General features: G+C 48.8%; 1 protein-coding gene across 4 annotated transcripts; it reads left to right on the top strand.

Moving 5' to 3' along the window:
* Window positions 1-872: 872 nt before the first annotated feature.
* PSMG1 (proteasome assembly chaperone 1) lies at window positions 873-14,850 on the top strand. 4 transcript variants are annotated; one of them, XM_036447937.2, is made up of 8 exons: window positions 874-1,038; window positions 3,074-3,180; window positions 4,329-4,480; window positions 7,191-7,253; window positions 7,468-7,506; window positions 10,854-11,052; window positions 12,186-12,322; window positions 14,665-14,850. In XM_036447937.2, exons 1-8 carry the CDS (start codon window positions 905-907, stop codon window positions 14,737-14,739), a joined length of 906 nt encoding a protein of 301 aa, XP_036303830.1. In that variant the 5' UTR covers window positions 874-904; the 3' UTR covers window positions 14,740-14,850. The 4 variants fall into 4 exon arrangements, with proteins under 4 accessions (XP_036303833.1, XP_036303830.1, XP_036303832.1 ...); XM_036447940.2 differs by lacking the exon at window positions 14,665-14,850 and having other exon boundaries at window positions 873-1,038; window positions 10,854-11,063; XM_036447938.2 differs by lacking the exon at window positions 7,468-7,506 and having other exon boundaries at window positions 876-1,038.
* The last annotated feature ends 12,059 nt before the right edge of the window (window positions 14,851-26,909 follow it).

Below are 26,909 nucleotides of genomic sequence, written 5' to 3'. Positions count from 1 at the left end.
CCCCATCCCTCCTGCCTATCCCTCCTCTGCCCCCATCCCTCCTGCCCATCCCTCCTCTGCCCCCATCCCTCCTGCCCATCCCTTCTCTGTCCCCATCCCTCCTCTGCCCCCATCCCTCCTCTGCCCCCATCCCTCCTCTGCCCCCCATCCCTCCTCTGCCCCATCCCTCCTCTGCCCCCATCCCTCCTGCCCATCCCTCCTCTGCCCCCCATCCCTCCTCTGCCCCATCCCTCCTCTGTCCCCATCCCTCCTCTGCCCCATCCCTCCTGCCCATCCCTCCTCTGCCCCCCATCCCTCCTCTGCCCCCCATCCCTCCTCTGCCCCCCATCCCTCCTCTGCCCCATCCCTCCTCTGTCCCCATCCCTCCTGCCCATCCCTCCTCTGCCCCCCATCCCTCCTCTGCCCCCCATCCCTCCTCTGCCCCCGATCCCGAGGACCCTCAGGCCCGTGCGAGTAGTGAACTACAGCTCCCCCTGCCCCTCCTAAGGAGAAGGACGGCGGAAACGGAGCACGGGAGGGACAGGCAGGGGACCCACGGATTCAGACTGGGGATGACTCTTCCCCTCCCCAGGCGGCTACCTGTCCGCACAGGAACACCCGCCCCGCGCCCCGCGCATTCGCGTCTCAGCCTCCCAGGCCCGCAGCCCTGCGGCCCGAGCTCTCCCGCCGCGCTCAGGGTCCCAGGGCGCGTGCGCGGAGGCGGTGCATGGGGCGTGGCAGCGAGCGACCGCCCTTGGGGGCGGGGCTAGGGCGGGGCTGAAGGGCGCGTGCGCGGAGGCGGTGCAGGGGCGGCCGCCTTAGGGGCGGGGCCGAAGGGCGCGTGCGCGGGGGGCGGGGTTGGCGCGCGGGCGGCGCAGGCGCAGTCCTCGGCGCCGCAGTTAGGCGGGGCGGGGGCAGGGACGGCATGGCGGCCACGTTCTTCGGGGAAGTGGTGAAGGCGCCGTGCCGAGCCGGGACGGAGGACGAGGAGGAAGAGGCCGAGGGGAGAGCGGACACGCCCGAGGACCGGGAGGTGCGGCGGCAGCTGGCGCGGAAGCGGTGGGTGAGGCCCCGGCTCGGGAGCGGGGCGGGCGCCGGGCCGCGGTGGCCGCCCGGGCCTCGGAAGGCCGGCGGGCGGGCCGCACAGCTCCCGGCTGCGGCCGGCTGGGCCCCGCGTTCTGCAGGGGAGCCGCCCACCACGCCCCTCGGCGCGGCTTGTGGCTCCGCCCCGGCCCCTCGGCCGCGGGCTGGGTCTTGGCGCCCGGCTGGCCCTGGGTCTGGGTCTGGGTCTGGGTCTGGGTCCGGGACGGAACGCCGCCCCTGAAACCAACCCTCCGCCCGCGCCTCCGCTAGCATTGCCTGTCAATGGCAGGTGGATGGCTCGTTTCATTTTATTTTTATCTTTTTAAAATATATTTTATTGATTTTTTCACAGAGAGGAAGGGAGAGGGATAGAGAGCTACCCTGTTTCCCCGAAAATAAGACAGTGTCTTATATTAAATTTTGCTCCCAAAGATGCGCTAGGTCTTATTTTCAGGGGATGTCTTATTTTTCCATGAAGAAGAATACAGTACACATTTATTGTTAAATGAAAATAAAGGAAATTTATTACCTGTGTATGGTACGGTAGGACGGTAGCTGTCAACACAAACCAGACAAACTGTGAATCCTGGAATTTACAGTTTTTAAAATCAAGAATTTACTCATTTATTCAATGACAATCATGTCATCATCTTCTGGAGCATCATCGTAACAATCCAATTCCTGAATTTCCTGGTGAATTTCTTGTGACTCCATTTCTTTCAGAGTCAGTGGACCAAATCTCTCATGTTTAGCCTAGGGGGGCCTTATTTTCGGGGGGATGCCTATATTTCACTCAGAAGAAAACCTGTAAGTAGGTCTTATTTTTGGAGGATGTCTTATTTTCAGGGAAACATGGTAGAAACATCGATGAGAGAGAAACATCTATCAGCTGCCTCCTGCACACTCCCTACCGGGGATGTGCCCGCAACCAGTGTACATGCCCTTGACCGGAATTGAACCGGGGACCCTTCAATCCGCAGGATGACGCTCTATCCACTGAGCCACACGGGTTTCGGCGGATGTCTCGTTTTAAAAAGTATTCTTCCCAAACACACGCACATTGGAGACATTGGCGAAATGAAGGTTTTGCCACCTTTGTCTCCCACCACCCGAAAGCAAGTCCCCGTGACCACGGCCCCTGCGTTTTCTTCCAGGCTGTGTCACCCGTGACAGCATCAGCCATCGGTGATGCCCCTTCATAGCCAGCCCACAGCACATGGACCCGGGCTTTCAGACATGGCCTTTTCCAGGGCTCTGCCCATCCGTGCCCTCCCCGCCTGGTGTCCTCGGCTTGCTTTAACGTGACCCTTTCTCCCTGTGAGAGGCGCTCCGGGTGTGTTTGCTGCTTCCTCTGTGCCCTTCAACACGCTGTGTTGATCGTCAACACTTCCTGTAGACAGACTGGGCCAGATTCTGGTTGAGTGTTTGGCCGGCAAAAAGCTTGGAAGGTGGTGGTTGGTGTTCCGGTGGCCGGCGCTGCCCACTGTCCCGCCATTAGGGAGCCCAGGCTGGTCTGTCGGTGGGTCCGGGGACAGCCTGATCTCTGGTTGAGTTCTCCGGGAACTTTGTGTGGGATGGTGTTCTCTGTTGTCACCACCTGATTCCGTTGTTTCCTGCGGATTATAGTTATGTTCTTTAAAAAAAAAAAAAAAATATATATATATATATATATATTTTTTATTGTTTTTTTTTTACAGAGAGGAAGGGAGAGGGACAGAGAATTAGAAACATCAATCAGCTGCCTCCTGCACACCCCACACTAGGGATGTGCCCGCAATCAAGGTACTTGCACTTGACCGGAATCGAACCTGGGACCTTTCAGTCCATAGGCCGACGCTCTATCCACCGAGTCAAACCGGTTTCGGCTATAGTTATGTTGTTTATAAACAAAATTTGTATATTGCTTAATACAAAATCACACTTATAGTATTTTTTTTAAATCATAAGAAAAAAAAAATCTTACTATTTGCTTGTAAGTTGCTTTAGTTGCATCTTTTGTGTCTTGTGTTAGGGAGGTGCGGCTCTTTCGGAGACAGACAAGATCATCTTTGGAAGTTTCTCTGCTGGAAAAATATCCTTGCTCCAAGTTTATAATTGCTGTTGGAAACAATGCAGTAGGTGAGTGGAAATGCATTCGGTAGACATTTTGTTGAAAGAATAAAAGCTCATCTTACTGTTTTATTCTTATTAGAGAAGATTTCAAATGTTTGTTATTGTTTTAGAGAAACTCTGAATAACTTTGAATTCAAGTAAAATCTGTCATTCAGGTGGCACTGTCTTTTTGATAAGCTTAAAAAAATATGACTTAAAGGAAATGTTCTTGGCTTTGGGAACTTAAAAACTCAAGGAATTGGTTCCAGCGTGTTCAGGTATCGAGGATTCCATAAGTTCCAGGGCCTGTTTGCCAGATCTGGAGGGGTTGAGGGGGCATGTGTATATGACGCCCTTGTAGCAGTGGTTCTTAAATGGTTTTCAATTAACTGGCTCCTTTAAGGACATAATGAGAACTCTAGAAATAACAGTAATCACTAACATTTTGAGTACTTAAGTTCTAAGGTCTTTACATAAATGAATCCATTTGATAAGTTAAAGTTAGAACAGTGCAGGGTTCAGCTAGGACCGTGGTCGGCAAACTGCAGCTCATGAGCCACATGCGGCTCTTTGGCCCTTTGAGTGTGGCTCTTCCACAAAATACCATGGCCTGCGCGAGTCTATTTTGAAGAAGTGGCATTAGAAGAAGTTTAAGTTTAAAAAATGTGGCTCTCAAATTTCAGTCGTTGTTCAGTTGATACTTGGCTCTATTGACTAATGAGTTTGCTGACCACTCAGCTATGACAATATGCACGGGTACGGGCAAGCCTGCATAATTTTAGGGCCTCTCTTGGTTCAAGGAGAGCATCCGGGACTCCAGTCCAGATCTTTGTCCTATAAAGTAGCCCTAGTGTTCGAAGAACAAGTACAGACTCATTTATGTTACAGTTCTTCTGGCTAAAGCTTTCCAGCTAAGTGTTGCCTGTGAGAGAGAGTAAAGTGGGTCAGTGAACCTTCTCAGCTCCTGGCTCCAATACCACCCGTACTCAGGGCGTGGCCTTCTACTTCTTACGGCCTCAGTTTCCCTTGCTGCTAGATGGTAGTGTGAAGTTGATGGCCTAGAATGGCCCCTTTAGCTCTCAAATTCTAGAGTAACTTGAATGAGTTTATTTTTTATTGACTAGAAAATGCAACCTGCAGAGTCAACTACTAACTCCTGTGAATTGTTTTTGCAGCATTTTTGTCGTCGTCTGTTATGAATTCAGGAGTCTGGGAAGAAGTTGGTTGTGCTAAACTCTGGAATGAATGGTGCAGAGCAACGGACGCTGTCCATTTATCCCCCGCAGAGGCTTTCTGCGTGTTTTATCATCTAAAGTCAAACCCCTCGGTATGTGGGACTGACCTTATGTGCGTAAGGCGTTGTTGTGTAGCCCTAGACCACATGTGTCAAACACAAGGCCCTCGGGCCAAATCCGTCCCGCCAGGCCTTGCAATGTGGCCCGCACCGCGCTGTCATCACTGCACTCCGCTGTGTTTCCATCACAATGACAGTTTATGACTGTTCAGTAAACCATTCGGCCCGCGATTTAGGCTGGATTTTAGATTTTGGCCCCTTCTCTGATTGAGTTCGACACCCCTACTCTAGGCAGCCTAAATCGCGGGCCGAATGGTTTACTGAACAGTCATAAACTGTCATTGTGATGGAAACGCAGCGGAGTGCAGTGATGACAGCGCGGTGCGGGCCACATTGCAAGGCCTGGCGGGACGGATTTGGCCCGCGGGCCTTGTGTTTGACACATGTGCTCTAGAGCGTCGGACTGCGGACTGAAGGTTTCCGTTCCAGTCAAGGGCATGTACCTTGTTGCCGGGCCCGTGTGGGAGCGAGGCAACCAGTCCACGTGTCTCCATCTCCCTCCCTTCCACTCTCTCAAAAAAATCAATGGAAAAATGGACAACAACAAAAAAGTAGAAGTTGTGTAGACATAATTTCTGTAGCGGTCATTTGAATTCCCTGTTCCTCTGTGTCTGCTTTGGACAGAGGCAGGATAGTAACCACTTCGTTGTTTATGCACTGTGGGTAAAGTTCTTAGGAAATTCTGATATGACTTTATTAGAAACAAACCATAAACATTAGGTATTTTAAGTGTTGCCCTCATTCAAATGATTACTTCAGTTGGCGACTCCAGGTGTGCAAAAATGTTCATTCTATCAAAGCCGGAGTTCTGCTTTGTAGGCCAGTATTTAGCCAGTGCCTGGTACATGCTGGAAACTCCGCTGATGTCTGCTGAACAAACGAGTGCTGTATGCATCCTAGATACAGTTCTGGTGACACCAGGCTTTCATCCTAACCTAATTTGTCCCGATTTTTAAGTCGGAAAAGCCATTCTGTAGCTGATGCTGAGTGATTTCTTTGGATATTTGTCCCGATTCTACTCTACTCTTGCGTTCATTTAGAGAACTCAGAGTGCTGGGCAGCTTGGGGGACAAGTCAGGAAGGTGAGGTGGCCATGCAGGTGATGTCTGCCCATCTGCTTGTCTGGCAGAGTTCCGCTCCCCCCTGCTGGACACTTGATCAAAGGCTGGGACAGGGATTCAACATTGGAAGAAGTCAGTAACTATAATATTATAGTATTGCTTATTTCAAATGGTGAGGACCAAGTGTTAGCCCCCCAAACTATAGAATTTGGTTTTGTAATACTTACAGTTTGCACTTCAAAATTACTGAAATTTTGTAAGGATTTTTATAAAATACTCAGTGTTTATAGGAAACTAGAGGCCCAGTGCATGAATTCCTACACCTGTGGGGTCCCTTGGCCTGGCCTGCAGGGATCAGGCTGAAACATGCTCTCTGACATCCCTTGAGGGGTTCTGGATTGCCAGAGGGTGCAGGCCAGGCTGAGGGACCCCACTGGTGCATGATTGGGGCCAGGGAAGGACCCTGGGAGGGCTCCAGGGCATGTCTGGCCCATCTTACCAAGTCCTCATCGGCAGGACCCCAGCAGCAAGCTAACCTATCAGTCAGAGCGTCTGCCCCATGATGGTCAGTGCATGTCATGGTGAACGGTCGGACACTTAGCATATTAGGCTTTTATTATGTAAGATTACTCAGGAAGCCAAGCATCAGGAAACTTTATCTGATCCTTAGTGGAAAAGTTTGACTTTAGATAGCGATGGTCAAGTAGGAGAAATTTCTGTTACTGCATCTAGTTTTACCATTTATTGGTTAGATATCTCTTAATTATTCAGAAGTTATGTGTATAGGCAACTAAATATATCTCCCGTCTTTATGTTCTCCCATATCCCAGGGTCCCTATTCCCCTCTTGTACTTGCTTTGTGCAGTTAGCTATTTGGCAATATTTTATTTTTATTTTTAAAAATATATTTTATTTATTTCCCACAGAGAGGAAGGGAGAGGGACAGAGAGTCAGAAACATTGATGAGAGAGAAACATCTATCAGCTGCCTCCTGCACACTCCTCATGGGGTATGTACCTGCAACCAAGGCACATGCCCCTGACCGGAATTGAACCCGGGACCCCTGAGTCTGCAGGCCGATGCTCTGTCCACGGAGCCAAACTGGTTAGGGCTATTTGGCAATATTTTAAGAGAAAATATGGTTGACTTCTGTGGATAGTATGTTCTGTGACTTTCATAACCTGGAATCTCATCCTTCATGGCCTTGTGGAGTGGCAGGTTATCTCACCTGGAGCTATGGTCTGCAGCTGGGCTTCTGAACTAACACCTCCTCTCAGGAAAGACCGTGGAGTTGAGCTTCATGCCACCAAATCCTGATCTGAGTGTGGCCTCTGCGGGGCTGCACAGGGCGGATACCACCCCGTGTTATGGGGGTTCTGTGGTCTTCACTGGGCGCATCTTCAGTGCCTCATGTGCAGCCGCCCAGGCAGTGTGCATCTGTTCTGGTATTAATCACCAGTAGTAGTAGCTTGATTCTTAAACTTAAAGCAAAATAAGCCATTAGCAAATTCAGAAAAGTGTTATCTAAGTGTTAATTAGGATATTCACAATACATTTCTGGTGACAGTCTGCGGTGCATATAAAATTTATTTGACTCCAAAACTTGGGCTTTGGTTTTTCAGGTTTTCCTTTGCCAGTGCAGTTGCTACGTCGCTGAAGATCAGCAGTACCAGTGGCTGGAAAAGGTGAGCGATGCCATTAGGTAAGGGTTTAGTACCTTACACTTAACCTACACTGTTTGGGTTTTTCCCTTAAATATTGTAGTAAGTTGTTAGAGAATATAAAGAATAAAAGGACTTTTTTAACCAACATTACTAGCATAGTGCTGAAAATTGTAGGTCACAGAGGATAAAACATTAGTTGAATTCTTCCCATCCACCTTTTTATTTTGTTTGAAAGAAACAAACTACACGCATGAAACAGAGTGACACCGCCACGGTGAAAGTGTCAGTGCTGGCAGTGCTCGGGGCGGGAGGCGGGCTGGCACTCAGCTGCCACTCACTCCGGACCCCAGAATATTACACCCATTGTTCTTAGCATTATGGTGAACTGATTGAGGCTTCCTTTTGTGGGAAAGTTGTGCACATAGTGCCTAATAATACAAAATTTTCAGTGAAGACTTTAACTCAGCTAGGAATTTTAGAGAATAATTATAATTTGGGCAGTTACATGTTATTTTTAAATGAAATCGACGTATGATGTATATCTTAGCAACAGTTCAGCTTACATCTTAGTATATTTTTGTATAGGCATTACCCTTTAATTAGAAATAAATTTGATGTATTCTCATTTTAAACTAGATTGGCATACTTAGGAGCATTTATTAAAAGTTACTAAATGCAATTTAGAAGGTCTGTGAGCCTTTGATAATTATATACATGATTTTATGCTCATGCACTTTTGTGTATTTTTTAGGGAGAGGTTTTATTAGATTTCAGAAGGGTAGAAAACTGCTGTAATGGTATTTTTACTTTGTATAGGATAATTATGTAAAAAATATTTTGTTTTTGTACTGTGGAACTACTTTCCCAGACTTAAAAAAAGGTAAAATTATGCATTTCCAAAACAAATTTTTTAATCAATATTTTTTTCTCCTAGAGACACTCTTTGAGTCCCTTTGCTGTTTGGTTCATGTGAGCTATATCACACATAGTCTGACAGTAATCACACACAGTCTGACAGTGCCGAGTGTTGACTCATACTACAAGTGTTATAGAGAGACTGTATATTAGCCCTGTGAGCATATGTCTTAAAGGGGACATACCGGTAACAAATATTGGGTCGGAAACTAAGTAATTGCGGATTTTTTAAAGAAAATCAAAGAAAATTTTTTTATGGAACTAAATAACTTTATTCTGTAATGTATTGCCCATTTTGATCAATGACCTTTTGCCATCTTTCAGGCAGCATCATAATCCCACGTTCAAAAAACTTCTGGTTTTTATTAGCAAAAAACTGAATCAGGTACGATTTGACATCATCATCATTATTGAAATTTTTACCATTCAAGGAGTTTTGTAAAGATCGAAACAAAAAGTAATCAGATGGTGCAAGGTCAGGACTATATGGTGGATGTGGCAAAACATCCCAACCAAGCTCCATTAATTTTTGCCGAGTGACCAAAGATGTGTGTGGCCTTGCATTGTCATGATGGAATACAACACCTTTTCGATTTGTCAATTCGGGCCACTTTTCTTTAACTGCATTGTTTAATTTCGTTAGTTGTTCAATGTAGACATCAGAATTGATCGTTTGGTTGGGTGGTAAGAGTTCAAAGTAGACAATTCCTTTGTAATCCCACCAAACTGATAACAAAACCTTCTTTTGATGAATATCAGCTTTTGATGTTGTTTGAGTTGGTTCACCTGGCCTGCTCCAAGATCTTTTCCGCTTGATATTGTTGTAAACAACCCATTTTTCATCGCCAGTTATCAGTCGTTTTAAAAATGGATCATTTTCATTATGTTTCTTTAGCAAATCGCAGCTGCTAATGCGTTGCGTTAACTGTGATTCTTTCAGTTTGTGAGGAACCCATGTATCGAGTTTTTGAACATAGCCAAGTTGTTTTAAGTGATTTTCAATGCATGTATGTGATACATGAAGCTTCTCTGCAATCTCACGTGTTGTACTGTGACAGTCCGAATTGATTATTGCTTTGATTAGGGCGTCATCAACTTCAACTGGACGACCAGAGCGTTTTTCATCTTTGAGTGAAAAATCACCAGAACGAAATTTGGCAAACCAATTTTGACACTGCCGTTCTTTTAAGGCTTCGTCACCATAAACAGCACATAACTTTTTATGAGCTTGGGATGCATTTTTCCCTTTGTGGAAATAAAAAAGCAAAATATGACAAAAATGTTCCTTTTGATTTTCCATTTTTCAACGAACGCCAAACAAAAACTACAAAACAGATCAAAAAACGTTTTTTACTGATTAACAGCTGAATAGCCAACAATCAAATAACAAAATGTGTTTTACATTTGTACTACGTCTGCAAACCTAAAAATTCAACTGAAGCCATATATGTGTGAAACCCGCAATTACTTAGCTGCCGACCCAATATATAGTGTTAACATTTTTGGTTTATTTACAAAGTGTGTGATATAATGAAATTAGTCTTGCAAATCATTGATGACATAACATAAAATCTTCACTTTTATTGTTATTACTTGACATAGCCATTTCTTCTCTTCATAAAATATTTTCAAACAAGGTTCTGTGACCTAAAATCTTTTTCTGTAAAAAATTGCTGCTTTTCTTGTTTATATTATCATAAGTAAAAGCTGAAAGAGTCCGTGGAAAACCATCAGACACAAACTTGGAGGGACATTGAGGTTAGAGCGATTGAAACTCGCCTACAGTGTACTATAGAGTCTTCCCTTATCTGCAGGGATGTTTCCAGACCCCAGTGTTTGCCTGAGTACCACATCCTATGTGCACTGGTTTTTCTATACATACACACCTACGATAAAGTTGATAAACTAGGCACAGTGAGAGGTTAACAACAACTAATGATAAAGCAGAGTAATTAAGACAGTAGATGAACACATGCACAGCCATACCTCAGTAGTCGATCTGAGAACGCCATGGCTGCTATGTGACAGGTGTAATGTACACAGTGTGAGACTGGACAAGGCAGTGATTCACGCTCCAGGCTGGACGGAGTGAGATGGCATGGGAGTTCATCATGCTAGTTGGAATGCACCTAATTTAAAACGTGTGAATTGTTCATTTCTGTAACTTTCCATTTAATATTTTCTGAATGTGATTGATCGCAGGTAACCAAAACCATTGAAAGCAAAATCCAAAAGCAAAACTGCGGATAAGGGGAGACTACTTAAAATTCTTTTACATTCACTTAAAAGTGATTGTTAAGAAGACTCATTTGCTGCCTTGTTGGTGGGTAGGAGCGGGAGTGAACGTGACTGCCATAGGGCTCCCAGCCCAGCGACTCGTTTACTCTGGACGATGTCTGGCCGTGGTTCCTGGCCATGTTTGTTCCTGACTTCATTTCCTCCGACGGCAGCTTCCTTAGGTGGCGGTGCTGCCTGGTTCACAGGGAGGAAAGTGACTTGAAGGTCACTTAACTCGAAAGTGACAGAACCAAGGCCAAATCTAGGTGGGTGGATAGGAAAGCGTGTTCTGTTTTTCCATGGACACTCCTGCAAGGCCTGACATTACTGTGAGTGGCGGTAAACACCTGGGAAATGTTTCTATTCTGTAACAGCGTTTTATATATATATACATACATACATATTAATTTGAAATCAATTGTGTGTTAGGTTTTTGGCTCTTGTCCAAAGAAGAATATGCAAGTAACTATTCTCACCTGTCGACACGTTACTGACTATAAGACTCCAGAATCTACCAGCAGCCTTCATCCTCCTTTCCTGAAAGCCCTAAAGACACAGACTTCCAAAGAGTCTCCATGCTGCTCCCTGCTGGAGCAGCCGAACATCGTGCACGACCTCCCTGCGGCAGGTGGTATTAAAGTTCGTAGCCTTCACATCACCTCTTGGTTTGCTTTCTTGGTCATTACTACTCTGAGCGTGAGCGATCTTTTTGAAGTGGTTTAATGATGATTAAAAATGCATTGCTGTTTAACCTCAGGATCTGAAGTTGCCAGTCCATTCTGTTTGGTTTGAGTTGTAAAGTTTTCCACACACAGTTACATGAGAACAGCTCTGAGTTCGTAACTGTTACCTTCAGAGCTGCTGTTTCTTGGCCTTTGGTAACTCTTGTGAGCCATGTTAGATATAAATTGTTGGTATATGAAAAGTTGGTAAAGTATGTTTTAATTAACAGAATAGTAGTTTCAGATATTGAATCTTGATAGTTTTATTATTTTTGTTCCTGTTACGATATTAAAAATTAGATAATCACTTTTCAGTAGTAAATGTCACTATATACAATTAGTTGTTATCCTGTATAATAAAAGGCTAATTCACTATGATGTGCACTGTGGCTGCCAACCTGCCTGATCTAGCCCCAGTTGGCCCCTCCCAACCTCCTGCGGCTCCTCCCCCTGGCTGTCCCTGTCCCTGATTACCACTCCCCGCCATCAGGGGTGGGGCTGGCTGGCCTATCGCCTGTGGTTCCTCTCGCTGGCCCTGGCCCCCCCTCTCCCCTCGACTGACAGAAGCCATTGGCCGGCCTCCCAGTAGGTCTCGATTACTGGCCAGGCCAAAGAGACGCCACCTTGGTACATGAATTTGTGCTCCAGGCCTCTAGTTAATAAAAGGGTTTTTGTTCTTCTAAATGTTAAATTTATTAGAATAAATGGCTCAAAGTTTTATATATGCTTTATATATTTATTATTTACATTTAATTTACTTTGTTTAGGATATTAGAAAAATTTTAATCTTGTAGCTACTTAAAATGTGTTTTAGCAGTATGTTCAGGAAATGCAAATAAACAGTATTTGCCTATGCTGTGCACCTAAAACTAATATAAAATACAATACTATTGAATGTAAATTGTAATTGAAAAATTAAATTAAAAAAATCAATATATGCAGAAGCAGAATACTTAGGAAAATAATTGGCTTTGGAAAATATATCCATTATAATTAGTTCAAAATGGCAGTAAATGCTTTTCCTTTCTTGTATATTCAGTTCTGAGCTACTGTCAAGTATGGAAAATCCCTGCCATTCTGTACTTGTGTTATACTGACGTGATGAAATTAGACCTCATTACAGCTGAGGCTTTTAAGCCTGTGCTTTCTTCCAGAAGCTTGAAAGGTTTGGTTAAGGTAAGACTTTATTTAACTCCTTGACTTAATAGCTGACTTACTACCATGAACAGGCAAGCATAAATGTGTGGTGTCAGCTTAAAACTTAAATAGTACTTTGAGATCCTTCTTTCTCAAAGCTCCTAACCTGGCGGCTGGAATGTGGTTGTCCCTTTCTCTTGTAACTTGAGTGTCTTGTTCGTGTGTAACGATCAGCGCCAGGCAGTTAAGTCCCAGGTGCCGTGTAGAAAGATGGTTTTACTATTCCAGAAGTTTCTGTAACTAATTCATTTGGAAGGTTGGTAATTTTTGAGAAGGCATTTGATTAATTTAGAATGAATTAATTTGGAAGGCAGTATTTTTTAAGGAGGCGTAGTATGGATTCACCTAAATTTGTGTGGGACTAGATGTGGAAAGATGAGATAAGCCTGTGCCCTGCTTTCAGTTGGTATGCGTATCTGTGGGCTCCTCCCCAGAAGAATACCTGTGAACGTGTACACAGGAAGTCCTGCCTGTAATTCCAGGTATTTAGGAACTCCCTCTTCCTAAGAGCTTTGCTGAAAACCGTGGACTCCCAATTTGAAAACAGCTTCCTTAAAGGGATGAGGTATAACAACACTGTCCCACAGCCCTCTGTGGTTCAGAATGGCCATTCCTGTTAAGGCAGCTTTTCTGGTGTGTGGGTGTTAGCTCATCTCACAGTTTGTTTCCTAGTGCATCCGTCTTTTTGTGGAAACGGGCCTTTTTTTTCATTTTGGTGGTCCCAGTTTGACACAAGCTTGGCATGTAGAAGATGGCCCTCGATAACCATTTGTTGAATTAATAAGAGTAAAACTGTTAAGACTCAAGTATAATTCCAGTACTGTCAGCATTCTCTCTCCGTGGATGGCAGGGCTGATTTTTTGCATGATTCTGCTCCATTTCATGTAAGGAACTTGAGCATCGAAGAGATTAGTAGCCTGAGAGGTCCTGGGACCAATCCCCTGCAGATACCGAGGGACCGCTATGGGTCTTCCAAAACCGTTAGAGTAATGGATAATCTTTCTGACAAATTGAGCTACCTTACCCTATCTAATAAAGAGTTAATATGCAAATAGATCATCACTCCAACACACAAGATGGCTGGCACAAGATGGCTGGCAGGGGAATTGTGGGCGATCAGGCCAGCAGGGGAGGGCAGTTGGGGGTGACCAGGCCTACAGGGGAGGGCAGTTGGGGGGGATCAGGCCTGCAGGGAAGGGCAGTTGGGGGCCACCAGGCCTGCAGGGGAGCAGTTAGGCATCAGTCAGTCTGGCAGGGAAGTGGTTAAGGGGCAATCAGGCAAGCTGGCAAGTGGTTGGGAGCCAGCAGTCCTGGATTGTGATAGGATGTCTGACTGCCCGCTATTCCTCGAGGGGTTCCAGACTGTAGAGGGTGTAGGCTGGGCTGAGGGGCCGTGTATGAATTTTGTGCACAGGGCCTGTAGTAACTATATAGCATCTCTCTTGAAGTCTATGCTAATAGTTTTGTGTGCTTCTTGGTTAACTGATTGGCTCTTCCCACTGTCTGAGGGTGGGCCGGGTGGTTCTGTCCATATTGTGGTATGGTGCTGAGAACTTCAGACTTGTTCTGAGAACTGTAAATCATGTGTCATGTAGTGTTTAGTTAAACTTTTGGGTTTTAGAATATTCTTTGAAGGGAAAATTTAAATAACTTTTTAAACCTTTTTATTTCTGCATTAAACAAAGATTTGGGGGTGGGGAGGGTGAGCCAGGTGGCGGTTTGGAGGGTGGTTTTCTTAGTGACCTCATATGTCATCCCGAATTCATAATTTCTTTGATCTAAAATTGGTATTTGGTTAACACACTGGATTCTCTTGAGTGCCTCCTGTGAGGACCCCACAGTGCTAGTGGCACACCCCAGGGGGTCCTTTGGTTTCTTAGGTGATTTCATGCCAGGCCAACAGTGGGCATGGTGTGCCCGGCAAGGGGAGGGGGAGGCCATTCAGGAGAGGCTGCACCAGGGCCGCGCCCTTCAGCTGGATGTGAAAGATGAGTGAATCCTGTGCCAGGGCAGCAGTGGGAGCCCGAGTGGGCGAGTCCAGGGAGCAACGAGGAGACTGGTGTGAGCAGTTTGGGGCTGCAGAGGGAAGGCAGCTCCTGGGGAGAGGTGGGCCGAGCTGGAGCTTCCTGTCCGTGTGAGGGCTTAGACGGCCTTGGGTTTCCTCCGAGTTCTGAGTGCCAGGAGGACACCCTTAGATGTTTGGAAGGCGGCGAACGGCAGCGCCCTTCCCAGTTGGGCGCCGCTGCAGGGATGGGGGTTGCATGTCGCTTGTCACTGAATCCTCAGCCTCACTGTGTAACGTCTTTGTTCTCTCCTTCCAGAATATTCCCCAGAGCACAGAGATACTGAAGAAATTGGTGGCAACAAACGAGGTTCAGAGTAACATTTACACGTGATCCGGATGGTTCTGTCACCGGTCCATTCCTTGGCGGCAGCAGCAGCAGTTTCATAGGTTCCTTTTTCAAGAAATATTTTGAGGGTGTGAAAAACAGAATAAACTTATTTTATTCATTGGAGTTATAATTGTTTTTTATGGTGGTGCTGCTCACAGCTAAAATTAGCCAGTTGCTTTTCTTTATCCACTAGGTGGGAGTATTGTTTTATTTGTATATTTTGAGGTAATATAGTTAAATTTTTAAAAAGCTACAAGTTGTATTAATATGGCAAAGTATAGTTAATTTGGTGCAGAAATTCTCTGTGATATCTGAAAGTTGATGGTCTGTTGGTGATTCCTAATATATGGAAAGTTTCTCATGAAACTTTATGAATTCTACAGGTTTTCTTGTTCTTTGGGTAAAAATTGATGATAAGGTAACAAAGTTATATATTTGCTCAAAATGAAACAAAGGAAGTTGCATTTATTTCATCACTTACTCCAGTAATACTTAACAGGCAGCCTCTTCCTCCACTTTCCCAGGGCTCTGGAGCCAGGTTAACTGTTGTATAATCAGCATTAATGGGGTGTTCGCATTAGAACGTGACTTAGGCATGAACTACAGGTAGCCACACTACTTCCCTAAGCCACAAACTCAAGTGCATTAGTGAAAATAAGTTTTAAAATGGTGGAGTTTAGAAATGTTTCTTTCTTTTTTCTTTCTCTTTAGGTATTGAATCAATTATATTATATTAGAGGCCCGGTGCATGGATTTGTAATTCTTGCTAATACTAGGAAATCACTGATTTGAATGGTGGCGGTTTCTGGAGAAAAGTAATCAGAATGAACACATGTGATGACCTTCCATTCTGACATTGCTTTTTTTGTTTCGTTAATCTTTATCTGAGGATTTTTCCATTGATATTTTAGAGAGAGTGGAAGGGAGGGGGCAGACAGAAGCATTAATGTGTCAGAGAGACATATCGATTAGTGGCCTCCTCCATGTGCCCTGACTAGGCCTGGGGATTGAGCCTGCAACCAAGGTACCTGCTCTTAACTAGACTTGAATCCGGGACCCTTCAGTCTGCAGGCCAACACTGCACCAAACCGGCTAGGTCTGATTTCTCTCTTTAATGCCAGTGGAGACTCCCTTCTGAAGGTCTCAAGTCTTGCCATCTTAATTTGTCTGGGTTGAGGGGCAGAGGGAAGTAGGACGGTGTGCAAAAAAGATGCAAAGAGAAAGAGAAGCGGTCCCTGCCTTCATGGCTGCCTGGAATTCTGTTTTTCAGGGAAATGGATTCTCCTGATCAATCTGGTTTCCAAGAACAGCTCAGCCAGACCAGGCTTAGCTGGAGTCCAGTCACGGGAGCTCACCTGCGTGCCCTGCTCCAATTCCGCATAAGGACTCAGTGGTCCTCCTCCAGCATCCGACGCTGGCTACCAGCCTGTGGCCCGCCCCTCACTAAGTGTCCCCACCCTGTGGCCCGCCCCTCACTAAGCGCGGTCCTTACAGACACGTTTGAGCGTGAGAAGTAGCACCAGCTCCTCCGGGGACCTGTGTAAGCCCTGCTGCTGCTGAGTACACACCTTTATGACCACGAGTAGACCTGTCAGCGTTCTGTGCAAATAGCCTTTGGTCTCCGCTGACACCCAGGGAGAGCCGCCCTTCAGTCGTGCCTTCGGAGAGGAGAGGAGAGCGAAGTCATGTCACTGATTCTCGATTACACGCGCCCAACGGCGACCCTGGGTCCCTGCCAGTCTCCCGGCGCCACCATCGGTTTTGCCAAAACACCCACGAGGGACAGTGGGAGGGGAAGGTTTTCCAAGAAGCCAGCTCAGTGTGGTTCTCGTGTGAGCGGTAACTTGAAAAGTCAGGACAAACAATAAGAGCCCAACCCCATCTCCCTCCTCATCCTCGTTGCCATGGTAGCTGCACTCAGTCCCTTTTCACCTGAATCCATTTTGAAGGCTTGTTAAATCCCCACAGTGTGCTTGACGATGCCTAGGCAGGTTCCTACCGTCATTTTTTAAATCATTTTTTAAACTAAGAAAATGGCTTGTTAGGGCTGGGTGCAGCTCAGTGATTGAGCATCAACCTATGAATTAGGAAGTCATGGTTTGATTCCTGGTCAGAGCACAGGCCCGGATTGCTGGCTCAATTCCCAGTGTAGGAGGCAGCTGATCAATGAACGATTCTCATCATTGATGTTTCTCTCCCTCTCCGTCTCCCTCTCCTCTCTGAAATCAATAAAAATATATATTAAAAAAACAAGAAAATGGTTTATTTTAGTTCATAGTACAGCTTTGCAGCAAATATAAACAGGCACATTTATTATGTGATTTGAGGATTAGGACCCAAACCTGTAAAAATTAGTTTGGTAAACAGCAAAGTTAAGCAAAAATTAGTTTGGTAAACAGCCAACTGTCCAACAGTTTTGCTGCTGTCATTCCCGACAGAGGCCTAGAAAGAGCCTGCTTGACCCACCACGCGACACCAAGGCCCACGGGACCCAGGAGCAGGGAGGGAGGGCCCAGAAGACCGGGTTCCAGGCCCAGCAGCTCTGCATCCCTGGTCACAGTGCGTGGCCCTGGGGCTGACCGCAGCCTGTGGCCAGGCCGCCCTGACACGGGCCAGGCTGTTGACAGGTGGGTCTTCAAGAGCGGCCGCGTGGCCCATCCCAGGCTTCTCAGAGGCTGACTCCGCCCGGGGCTGGCTGTCCTGACCCCCATCCCCACCCTGAATCCAGTCCGCCAACCGGACACATGGGCGCAGGCGGGCAGAGCAAAGGCCAGCCTGGACTCCAGGCTGCTGGGAGGAGAATGTGGCCATGTGGCCGGGAATCTGCGGGTGCTGCGATCGGACACTGAAGTAGCAGCACTGGCCTCGGGGCTGGGCTCTGGAAGGCAGAACGGGATTTGGAAGCCCGTCTTCTGGGAACAGCTCCTCCGACCGAGCCTGGGGAGGCCTCGCCAGCAGCTGCTGTCCCAGGGCACCTCGGCCACAAGGCCTGGCTGCACAGACTCTGCAGCCAGCACGGTGCCAGGCCGGGCCTGGCTGGCTTCTGGGCTTGCCCCGGGAGAGGTGGGGTTTCTCCCTCTGATTCCAGGGCCTGTGCAGAGCCCCCCACGCCCCTCCCGCCCCGCACAGGGCGCGGGGGCCGAGGCTCCAGGCACCTCTAAGGCCTTCTCACGCTGGCCCCAGCGGGGTCTCCGCGGGGTCAAGCGTGGGCCTTTGATGTTTATGGCAGAACCACCTGCGTCCTGAGCCGCCATGTGGCCGCCAGACCGCGGGGTGGCTGGCGATGACTCAGAGATTCCGGGCGGGCCGACCACACGGCAATGTCTTGGCCGCCTGCTCACTCTCTTCCTATTAAAACGTGAGATCGCTCACAGATCCGTGTCTGTACGCTGTAAAGCCGATATTAAACATGACTGATTCCCAAGAGCTCCAAGTGCATGCGTTTCAAAGGGAAGGGGGCGTTCACAGCTGAGTCCTCGGGCGCAGCGGACTGAGGCCCCGAGGGGAGGGGAGGACGGGCTGCGGTGACCGCCGGTTCGCAGAAGGGCTGGCGCCTTTGAGAGATGAAGTTCGTTCTGCAGAAAACGGTTAATGTTATGTGGAACCCCCAAAGCTTCTGCGTTTGGACTAATGAGCTGCCTGAGCTCTGACAGTCCTCCTGTTTCTCTCCTGAGATTCCATAGGCCCTCTGTGCTGTGTTCCTCCCTGGCTCTGGAATTCCACCTCCTTTCAGTCCGAGAGCTTCCTGAAGCCTCGATGCCACCTGGCCCTCTGCCCTGTGCCCTCTGCCTCTGCCCTCAGCCCTGTGCCCTGTGCCCTCCGCTCTCTGCCCTGTGCCCTGAGCCCTCTGCCCTCTGCCCTCTATCCTGTGCCCTGTGCCCTTTGTCCTGTGCCCTCTGCCCTCTGCCCTCTGCCCTGTGCCCTCTGCCCTCAGCCCTGTGCCCTCCGCCCTCTGCCCTCTGCCCTGCATCATCTGCGTGATGCCCAGCTATCCAACTCCTCCTAAATGCTTGGCCTCATAGGAGAGAATTGGGTCTTGTAAGCAAAGGCTCATTTTATTATTATTATTATTATTATTATTATTAATATTATTTTTAAATCCTCACCCAAGGATATTTTTCCATTGACTTGAGATTGAAAGAGAGGGAAAGACAGAGAGAAACATCGATGTGAGAGAAACACATCAACTGATTGCCTTCTGCACAGGCCTGGGCTGGGGAGCGTCCTGCAACCCAGGCATGTGCCCTTGACTGGAATTGAACCCGGGACCCTTCGGATCCACTGAGCCAAACCGGCTCATTTTATTGCCACCTCCATCTTCCATCGGCCCCGGGGCTCTGTTTCCCGGTCCCACTCCTCTCCCCGGGGCTCCTTCTGCAAGTCCTGGGGTTCGTCAGGTAACCCAGATCCCTGCTCCCCTGCAGGCTCCGCCTGGCCCACCTCTGATTTATCCCCACCCCCCGCCCCGTATCGCCCCCTTTCTTCCAAACTCAGCTCCACCCCGGCTGCTCTCACCTAAAGCACGTGGAGCCGAAACCAGTTTGGCTCAGTGGATAGAGCGTCAGCCTGTGAACTGAGGGGTCCCGGGTTCGATTCCAGTCAAGGGCATGTACCTTGGATGCAGACACATCCCCAGTAGGAGGTGTGCAGGAGGCAGCTGATCGATGTTTCTCTCTCATCAGTGTTTCTGACTCTCTATCCCTCTCCCTTCCTCTCTGTAAAAAAATCAATAAAATACATTAAAAAAGATACCACATGCTGGTAAGAAGGGTAGCAAAGGTGGGAGTGTAAAATGGTTGGAAAGACCGTTTTGTCAATGCTTCTGTAGAGTTAAACATAAATGCATCATAAGCGTTAAACTTACCACGTGACCCGGAACTTCACTCCCGGGGTCTACCCAGGAGAAGTGAAAACACGTGTCCACATGGATGCTCGCAGCAGCTTTGGTCCCAACAGCTCCCAAAGTGGAGCCAGCCCCGTGTCCACTCACAGGGCCCCGAAGAAGCGAAACCTCATCCACACACCGCAGCCCTGCAGAGCGACAGCGAGAGCGAACGCTGCCGATGCGTGCAGCCACATTGCTGCACCGAGACAGTGTCCGCTGAGTGAGAGACACCGCGCACAGGGTCTCCACACTGGGTGGCCCGTGTCTGTTACATCCGAGGCACCCTCAGGGGCGGATGGCAGACGTGGCTGCCGCGGTGGGTGGGATCCGGGCTGGATGCAGAGGGGATTTGGGTGATGGAAGTTGGTGTTCTGAAACGGGGTCATGTGGCTGGCTGAGGGCCAGTGGAGTACATATGCATTTGCCAAAACCCACTGAACTGCACACCTACAGTGGGTCCAATTTTTTTTTTTAGTGTGTGAATTATCCTATATAATAAAAGCCTAATATGCAAATAGACTGACCAGTGGAACGACCGGTTGCTATAACATGTACTGGCCACAGGGGGCAGATGCTCAATGCAGGATCTGCCCCCAGCCTGCAGGCCCCAGGCCAGCCAAGGCAGATGCCAGTAGGGGGTCCCCCTCCAATCTCATGCCCCCCCATAAATCAGTGGCAGCAGGGAGCAAGCAGGCAGGTGGTTAGGGGTGAGGGATCTCAGATTGGGAGAGGGTGCAGGCTGGGCACGAACTTTGTGGATCAGGCCTCTAGAAACTCAATAAAACAAAGTCTAACCTGGCCTTTCATGGTCTGTGTAACAGATCCTGTCTGCTTCTCTCTCATTCTTACCTCAAGGCCTTGACACAGGCCTTGACAAAGTTTATTCTTTTTTAAAAATATATATTTTATTATTGATTTTTTACAGAGAGGAAGGGAGAGAGATGGAGAGTCAGAAACATCAATGAGAGAGAAACATCGATCAGCTGCCTCCTGTCCAACTCCTACAGGCGTTTGCTGGGGCTGCCCATGGGGCGATGCTGCAAAAGGCAGCAGCTGGGGGCGTGGGTGCTGGCATGTCCCACGCAGGAGACGGGACCAGCACCAGGCCTGCAGGGGGCGACCCCAGATGCACCGTGGAGGCACTTACCGCTTCCATCGCCGTGTAAACGCAGCGTGTGAGGACATTTGCCGTCTGTGTGTCTCTTTAAATGGATTTCTGTTATTAATAAGGGTTTACAGCCTGACTTTATTAGGAAAGTCTATTTCTGACTTCTGGTGCTCTGGTGAGGATTTAGGTTTTTAGTCACAGTACGTGCCTGACCCACGGAGCCAGAGTCTTAATGAGGCAAAGCAGCCGGTCACACAGGCCCTGGGGACGAGGCGGGGGGGGGGGGGGGGGGAAGGTCCAGGGGAGAGGTTAGGGTCCCAAGCCTCCGCCTTAGACTCAGAGCAGAGTCTGCCCTTCGGGGAGCACAGTTTGGCCTTAAGGTGACCCCTGTTAGTCCCTGCGGGCACGGCAGTGCCACCTGCGGGCAGTGCCCAGAGCAGCCTCCCTCCCACCGCAGAGAAGCCACAGTTCACTAATGCCCCCCCCAGAGGGGTCCTCAGGGTCTGCTCCACTCCTGCCTCAAGAGGCCTCCCTGCTCCCGCCTCTGCTGTGCTGGGCTCAGTGCTTTTATTTATTTTTATTATTATTTTAAAAATATATTTTATTGATCTTTTTTTTTTTTTTTTTTTTTTTTTTTTAAACAGAGAGGAAGGGAGAGGGACAGTGAGTTAGAAAACATTGATGAGAGAGAGAGAGACAATGATCAGCTGCCTCCTGCACACACCCCCCCTGGGGATGTGCCTGCAACCTCCTCTTGATTTATACAGAATGTCCTCCGTTTCTTTCCCCCAGACATATTAAAAAAAAATATTTGTTGATTTCAGAGAGGAAGAGAGAGAAGGAGAGAGAGAAACATCAACGAGGAGAATCATTAATCGGCTGCCTCTGCACGTCCCATCCTGGGGATCCAGACTGTAACCCGAGAATGTGCCCTGACCGGGAATCAAACCGTGACCACTGAGCCACGCCGGCCGGGCTGTTTTGAATGTCATGGTCATAAAGAAATTCACGTAGAATAAAGGAAAGCGCACCCGTGGGCTGCCCACACCACAGAATGAAGGCCCGCGAGTGAAGAAATGAGTTCCCAGGGAGGGACTGTGCGGGGTTCGAGGCTCCCACAGCCCACCAGCCCGGGCGCTGCAGGCCCACAGGCTGTTCACTCACGGGCATCGCGTGGAGAATGCGCCTGACACCTGGCTCAGAGCGGACACCGTCTCCGTCCGAGCTCCACCGCGGCCCACAGCCCAGGAGAGGCGACCTTTTTTTTTTTCTTAAAAAAAATATGTTTTTATTGATTTCAGGGAGGGAGGGAGGGAGAGAGAGAGAGAGAGAGACAGAGAGAGAGAGAGAGAGAGAGAGAGAGAGAGAGAGAGAGGAGAGAGAGAGAGGACAGAACCGTCAATGATGAGACAGACTCACTGACCGGCTGCCTCCTGCACGCCCCTTAGTGGGGATCTTTCTCTCCCGCTCCCTTCCTCTCTGAAATCATAAAAACTTATTTTAGCCGAAACCGGTTTGGCTCAGTGGATAGAGCGTCGGTCTGCGGACTGAAAGGTCCCGGGTTCGATTCCCGTCTAGGGCACGTACCTTGGTTGCGGGCACAGCCCCAGTACGGGGTGTGCAGGGGACAGCTGATCGATGTTTCTCTCTCATCGACGTTTCTAATTCTCTGTCCCTCTCTCTTCCTCTCTGTAAAAGATGGATAAAATATATTTAAAAATATTAAAAAATATATATTTTATTGATTTTTTACAGAGAGGAAGGGAGAGAGACAGAGAGCTAGAAACATATATGAGAGAGAAACATCGACCAGCCGCCTCCTGCACACCCCTCACTGGGGATGTGCCCGCAACCAAGGTCCATGCCCTTGACCGGAATCGAACCTGGGACCCTTCAGTCCGCAGACCGACGCTCTATCCACCGAGCCAAATTGGTTTTGGCTTAAAAAATATTTCAAAAAAAATCACCGCAAGTGTTTTGAACAGCCGTCTGTGTTACTGCAGAACATCCTGAAAGCCAGCCTTGTGGCCGGAAGGACCTGACACGCTGCCTTCCTGGGCGTCTGCCATTCGCCTGCTCCCGGGGACACTCGGACAGCGGCCGATGGAAGCCAGCCTCTGCACGCCACGGCCCGTGTGCTCCGGCTGCTGGGAATGTGCCCCACACCCCGCAGAGTCCTCCCACCGCGCCCCAGGGGAGACTGGGTGCTGCCCGCACACTGTGGTCCGGACGGCGAGAGGGTGCTGGGGCGCAATGCAGAGGAGCGCCTCTCCCTGCAGCCCCTGCCACCATAAGCCAACACTGGTCACAAGGGGGCAGTCTTGCCCCACAGAGATTCTTTGCTGCTGCTGGCGACTGGCACTGGCAACCGCCCTAAAGACATATGTGCTGAAACTGGTGTGGCTCAGTGGATAGAGCGTCAGCCTGTGCACTGAAAGGTCCCAGGTTCGATTCCAGTCAAGGGCATGTCCTTTGATTGAGGGCACATCCCCAGTAGGGGGGTGTGCAGGAGGCAGCTGGTCGGTGTTTCTAAACTATCCATTTTTCTTCTGCCAACTCGACATGCATCAGACTGTTACATGTCGGTGGACGGTGAGAAAAATATTTCCAAGGGTTTTTCCTCTTGCAGTTTGATGCACCTCCAGCCTGTTCTCACCAGCGATGAAGAGCGGCCTCTCCCAGCAGGGCTGGGGCCCAGGGCCCCCTGGGCAGGCGCAGGCAAGAACAAACGGCCCCTCCGCTCCTCTCGGCATCTCAGACTGTGCACGGGCCCCGGGTCTCCGCGGCCACTCGGGAAGGTGGAGGACACCCATCCGGCGGGCGGGAAAGCTGCCGAGCCGTGGAGACGTGGCCTGGGTCCCACCCCTCGCACCTGTGTTTATGGGCAGAGATCCGTGTCCACTGCACCAGCGTCAGGGGCCTCAGTGCTGGGCTTGGTCCAGGGATGGGTATGGCAGGGTCTGCCCACGCCGCAGATGCAGACACGCGACACAGCGGTCTCTTCTCCCGCCTGTTTGCTCTCCGCTGTGGCCACTGGGCCCAGGCGGCCACGCTGGAAGGTCTTGGCGCTGCCTGGTAGACTGAAGAAGACTGGAGTGCTATAATACCATCACAGGAGTAGAATCCGAGAGCTAAAATGGGGCGTGCCTGTGCTGACGGCAATGTTTGCAAGGTATTTATACCGTATACACTGAGTGGCCAGATTATGATGATGTCTGAACGCATAATAATCTGGCCACTCAGTGTGTGTGTGTGTGTGTGTGTGTGTGTGTGTGTGTGTGTGTTAGAGGCCCGGTGCATGAATTTGTGCATGGATGGGTCTGGCCAGCCTGGCCAGGGGGAGGGTTTATGGGTGGTTGGCCGGCCTGCCTGCTGATCTAATTCCTGGTCGAGGGGACAATTTGCACATTAGCCTTGTATTATATAGGATATACACTGAGTGGCCAGATTATTATGTGTTCAGAGATCATAATAATGTGGCCACTCAGTGTATATTGCTGGCCCCTTCACACTTGGCCCCGAGAGGGGGTGCCCTAAATATTTGCAGAAGGAAAAGAGGTACATGTGGTTCTCTACAATTTCCCAATAAGCTGTCCTCTGTTTGAGAGGCAGGTGGTTGTCAGTGAGTGGGCCAGACGGACACAATCATAGTTTCCTATTTGGAGGTAAACACACAGCCACGGAGTGACCTCTGAGGGCAAACAGCCAAGGCCACGGAGCTGGGCGAGAAAGGCCGAGAACCGCTACGATCCACGGTGTCATTGGCTCCACGTGAATGATGCTGATTCTGCACCAAGAAAGAGCTTCTGTGAAATTTTATTGCTTATCTTAGAGCCGCACTAAGAATGGTCTATTAAAGGGTGAAGATAATTTGCTGAAATCCCACTTCTTCTCCTTAAAAAGTCACTGATTAGCAAAATGGTGAACAAACAGCTTTTCAAGCAAGTCATCAGCAAAATAGTTTATCCAAACAAATTACCCCGGTCGGGAAGCCACCCCCCACCTGGGATGCTTGGCCAGCAAATGAGCTATTCCAGGGGGCCACGTGGGTGGAATTCCATATACTCTTAGAGGGAGAAGATCTTTCCTGACATGATGTGACTTATAAGCTGTGGAAAAAAAAATACTGATAAATTTGACTTCACATAAATGCACAGCTTCTGTATGTCAACATACACAAATTCAAAATACCGTCAACAAATTTAAGATGCCAACCACAAAATGACCATCAAACTAGCCGATCTTCCACCCAGCACTTTCCCATCGCCAAGAAAAAATATTTGCAACATGCTGTGTTGGAGGCTGGTAGCGGGCTGTCCTCTGAAATCCATTGTCCCGGAATTCTAGGGAGGCCTCGGTACAGCTCTCCAAGGTACCCACAATTCCTGGTTCCTGATGTTTTTGCCCTTGTATGGCCTCCTCCCCTCGCATGTGGGCGGGGCGTGTGAGTTGCTTCTAACCAATAGAATATGGCAAAGGTAGCAGGACATACCTGTGTGTGTGTGATTATGTATATAACATGGTAGCACCCAGCCCGGCCGGTGTGGCTCATGAACCAGAGATTCTTTGGGGGATGTCGGGCCTAAATCGGAAGTCAGACATCCCTCTCGCAATCTGGGGTGCTGCATGCACCAGTGACCATACTTTTCATACTGTATGAAAAGCTTTGACCTGTGAACCAGGAAGCCACGGTTCAATTCCCAGTCAGGGCACATGCCTGGGTTGTGGGTTCGATCCCCAGTAGGGGCCGTGCAGGATGCAGCCGATCAATAATTCTCTCTCATCATTGATGTTTCTCTCTCTCTCTCCCTCTCCCTTCCTCTCTGAAATCAATAAAGAATATCTTTAAAGTGGCACCACTCATCTTGTTGGAATCTCTCTCTCTTCGGTTGGCTTTGAGGAAATCCCAAGTGACAAGGAACTGAAGTGGCTCCAAGGAATGGTGTGCCGAGCCAGCACGGCCGTGGGTGAACCTGAGGGGGCGGTGAAGGATGTAGAAAAGACAGACTAGAGCAGGGGTCTTCAAACTTCTCTCATTATGAGAATCACCTGGTGGAGTTGTTAAAACACAGATTCCCGGATCCCAACTATAAGAAGTGCTATCAGGAATCTGTGTTTTAACACCTCCACCAGGTGATTCTCATAATGAGAGAAGTTTGAAGACCCCTGGACTAGAGGATAAAGCTGGTGCTAAGTGAGACGCTGCTCTCTCTGATGGACAGTGCCACAGCCTGCAAGTGGAGTCTTTATTTTGTAGCCGGATTCCATGAGGCAAAGTAAGGGCGTGGGCTTCGAATTTACTCAATTACAAGCATCTGATCAAGCTTTGTTTACTTGCTGCCCCTCCCGCAGCCCACATCACTCGGCCACGTGAGCCCCAGGTTCGGACCATAAGGTCAAGCTCACAAGGATTAGCCTTTGGCTGTAATTGTGCAGGGCCTTGCACGTGGCTCTGCCACGAGAGGATCATGCCCTCTCATTAGTCCCAGGCTTGAACCGATCCAAACCCTGTAGCCTTTCTCCACAGAATGGGGAAGCTTCTGGTGGATCTCCAGCGAGAAACCGGAGTGTCCATCGACAACTGCAAGTCCCGGAGTCCTGCTAACCACCAGAGTAAGTTTGGAAGCAGATCCATCCCCAGTTGAGCCTCAGATGAGGCTGCAGCCCCAGCCAACCCCTTAATTGCCATCTTGCAAAGGACCCGAGTAAGCTGTGCCCACGCTCTTGACCCACAGGCACTGGGAGGTAGGAAATGCTGACGTTTGAGCTACTAGGTCAGTGGTAATATTGTCAGGCAGAACAGATAGCCAGCGCCATACCCAACCACCTTGCATCTCCCAGCCTGCCCTGCGGTTAGATGTTGCCGTACGACGAAGTTCTAACCCACAGTATAAAAACGGCCCATCAGCCCATGGAAGGAGGCTCAACAGCACGAATCGCTGGGCCGTTAGGGAAATGCAAACCCGGCCGCGAAGAGGGACAGCTCACACCTATTGGGACGGCCACTGTCAAAGAACTCGAAAGAGCCGTGTTTGGCGAACGTGATAACCACTGCACTACGACATAGACGGATGAACAAGAACAGACCCAGAGATACGGAGCCATGGGTCAGACTGTCGGACCTCAGAGGGAGGGTGGGGATAAAAGGGAGAGATCAACCAAAGGACGCATGTGCACACA

This window comes from Pipistrellus kuhlii, unplaced genomic scaffold, assembly GCF_014108245.1.
Source record: "Pipistrellus kuhlii isolate mPipKuh1 unplaced genomic scaffold, mPipKuh1.p scaffold_m20_p_2, whole genome shotgun sequence".
NCBI lineage: Eukaryota > Metazoa > Chordata > Mammalia > Chiroptera > Vespertilionidae > Pipistrellus > Pipistrellus kuhlii.
Note: the sequence above shows the minus strand (reverse complement) of the source record. Positions and strands in the feature narration are given on the sequence as shown.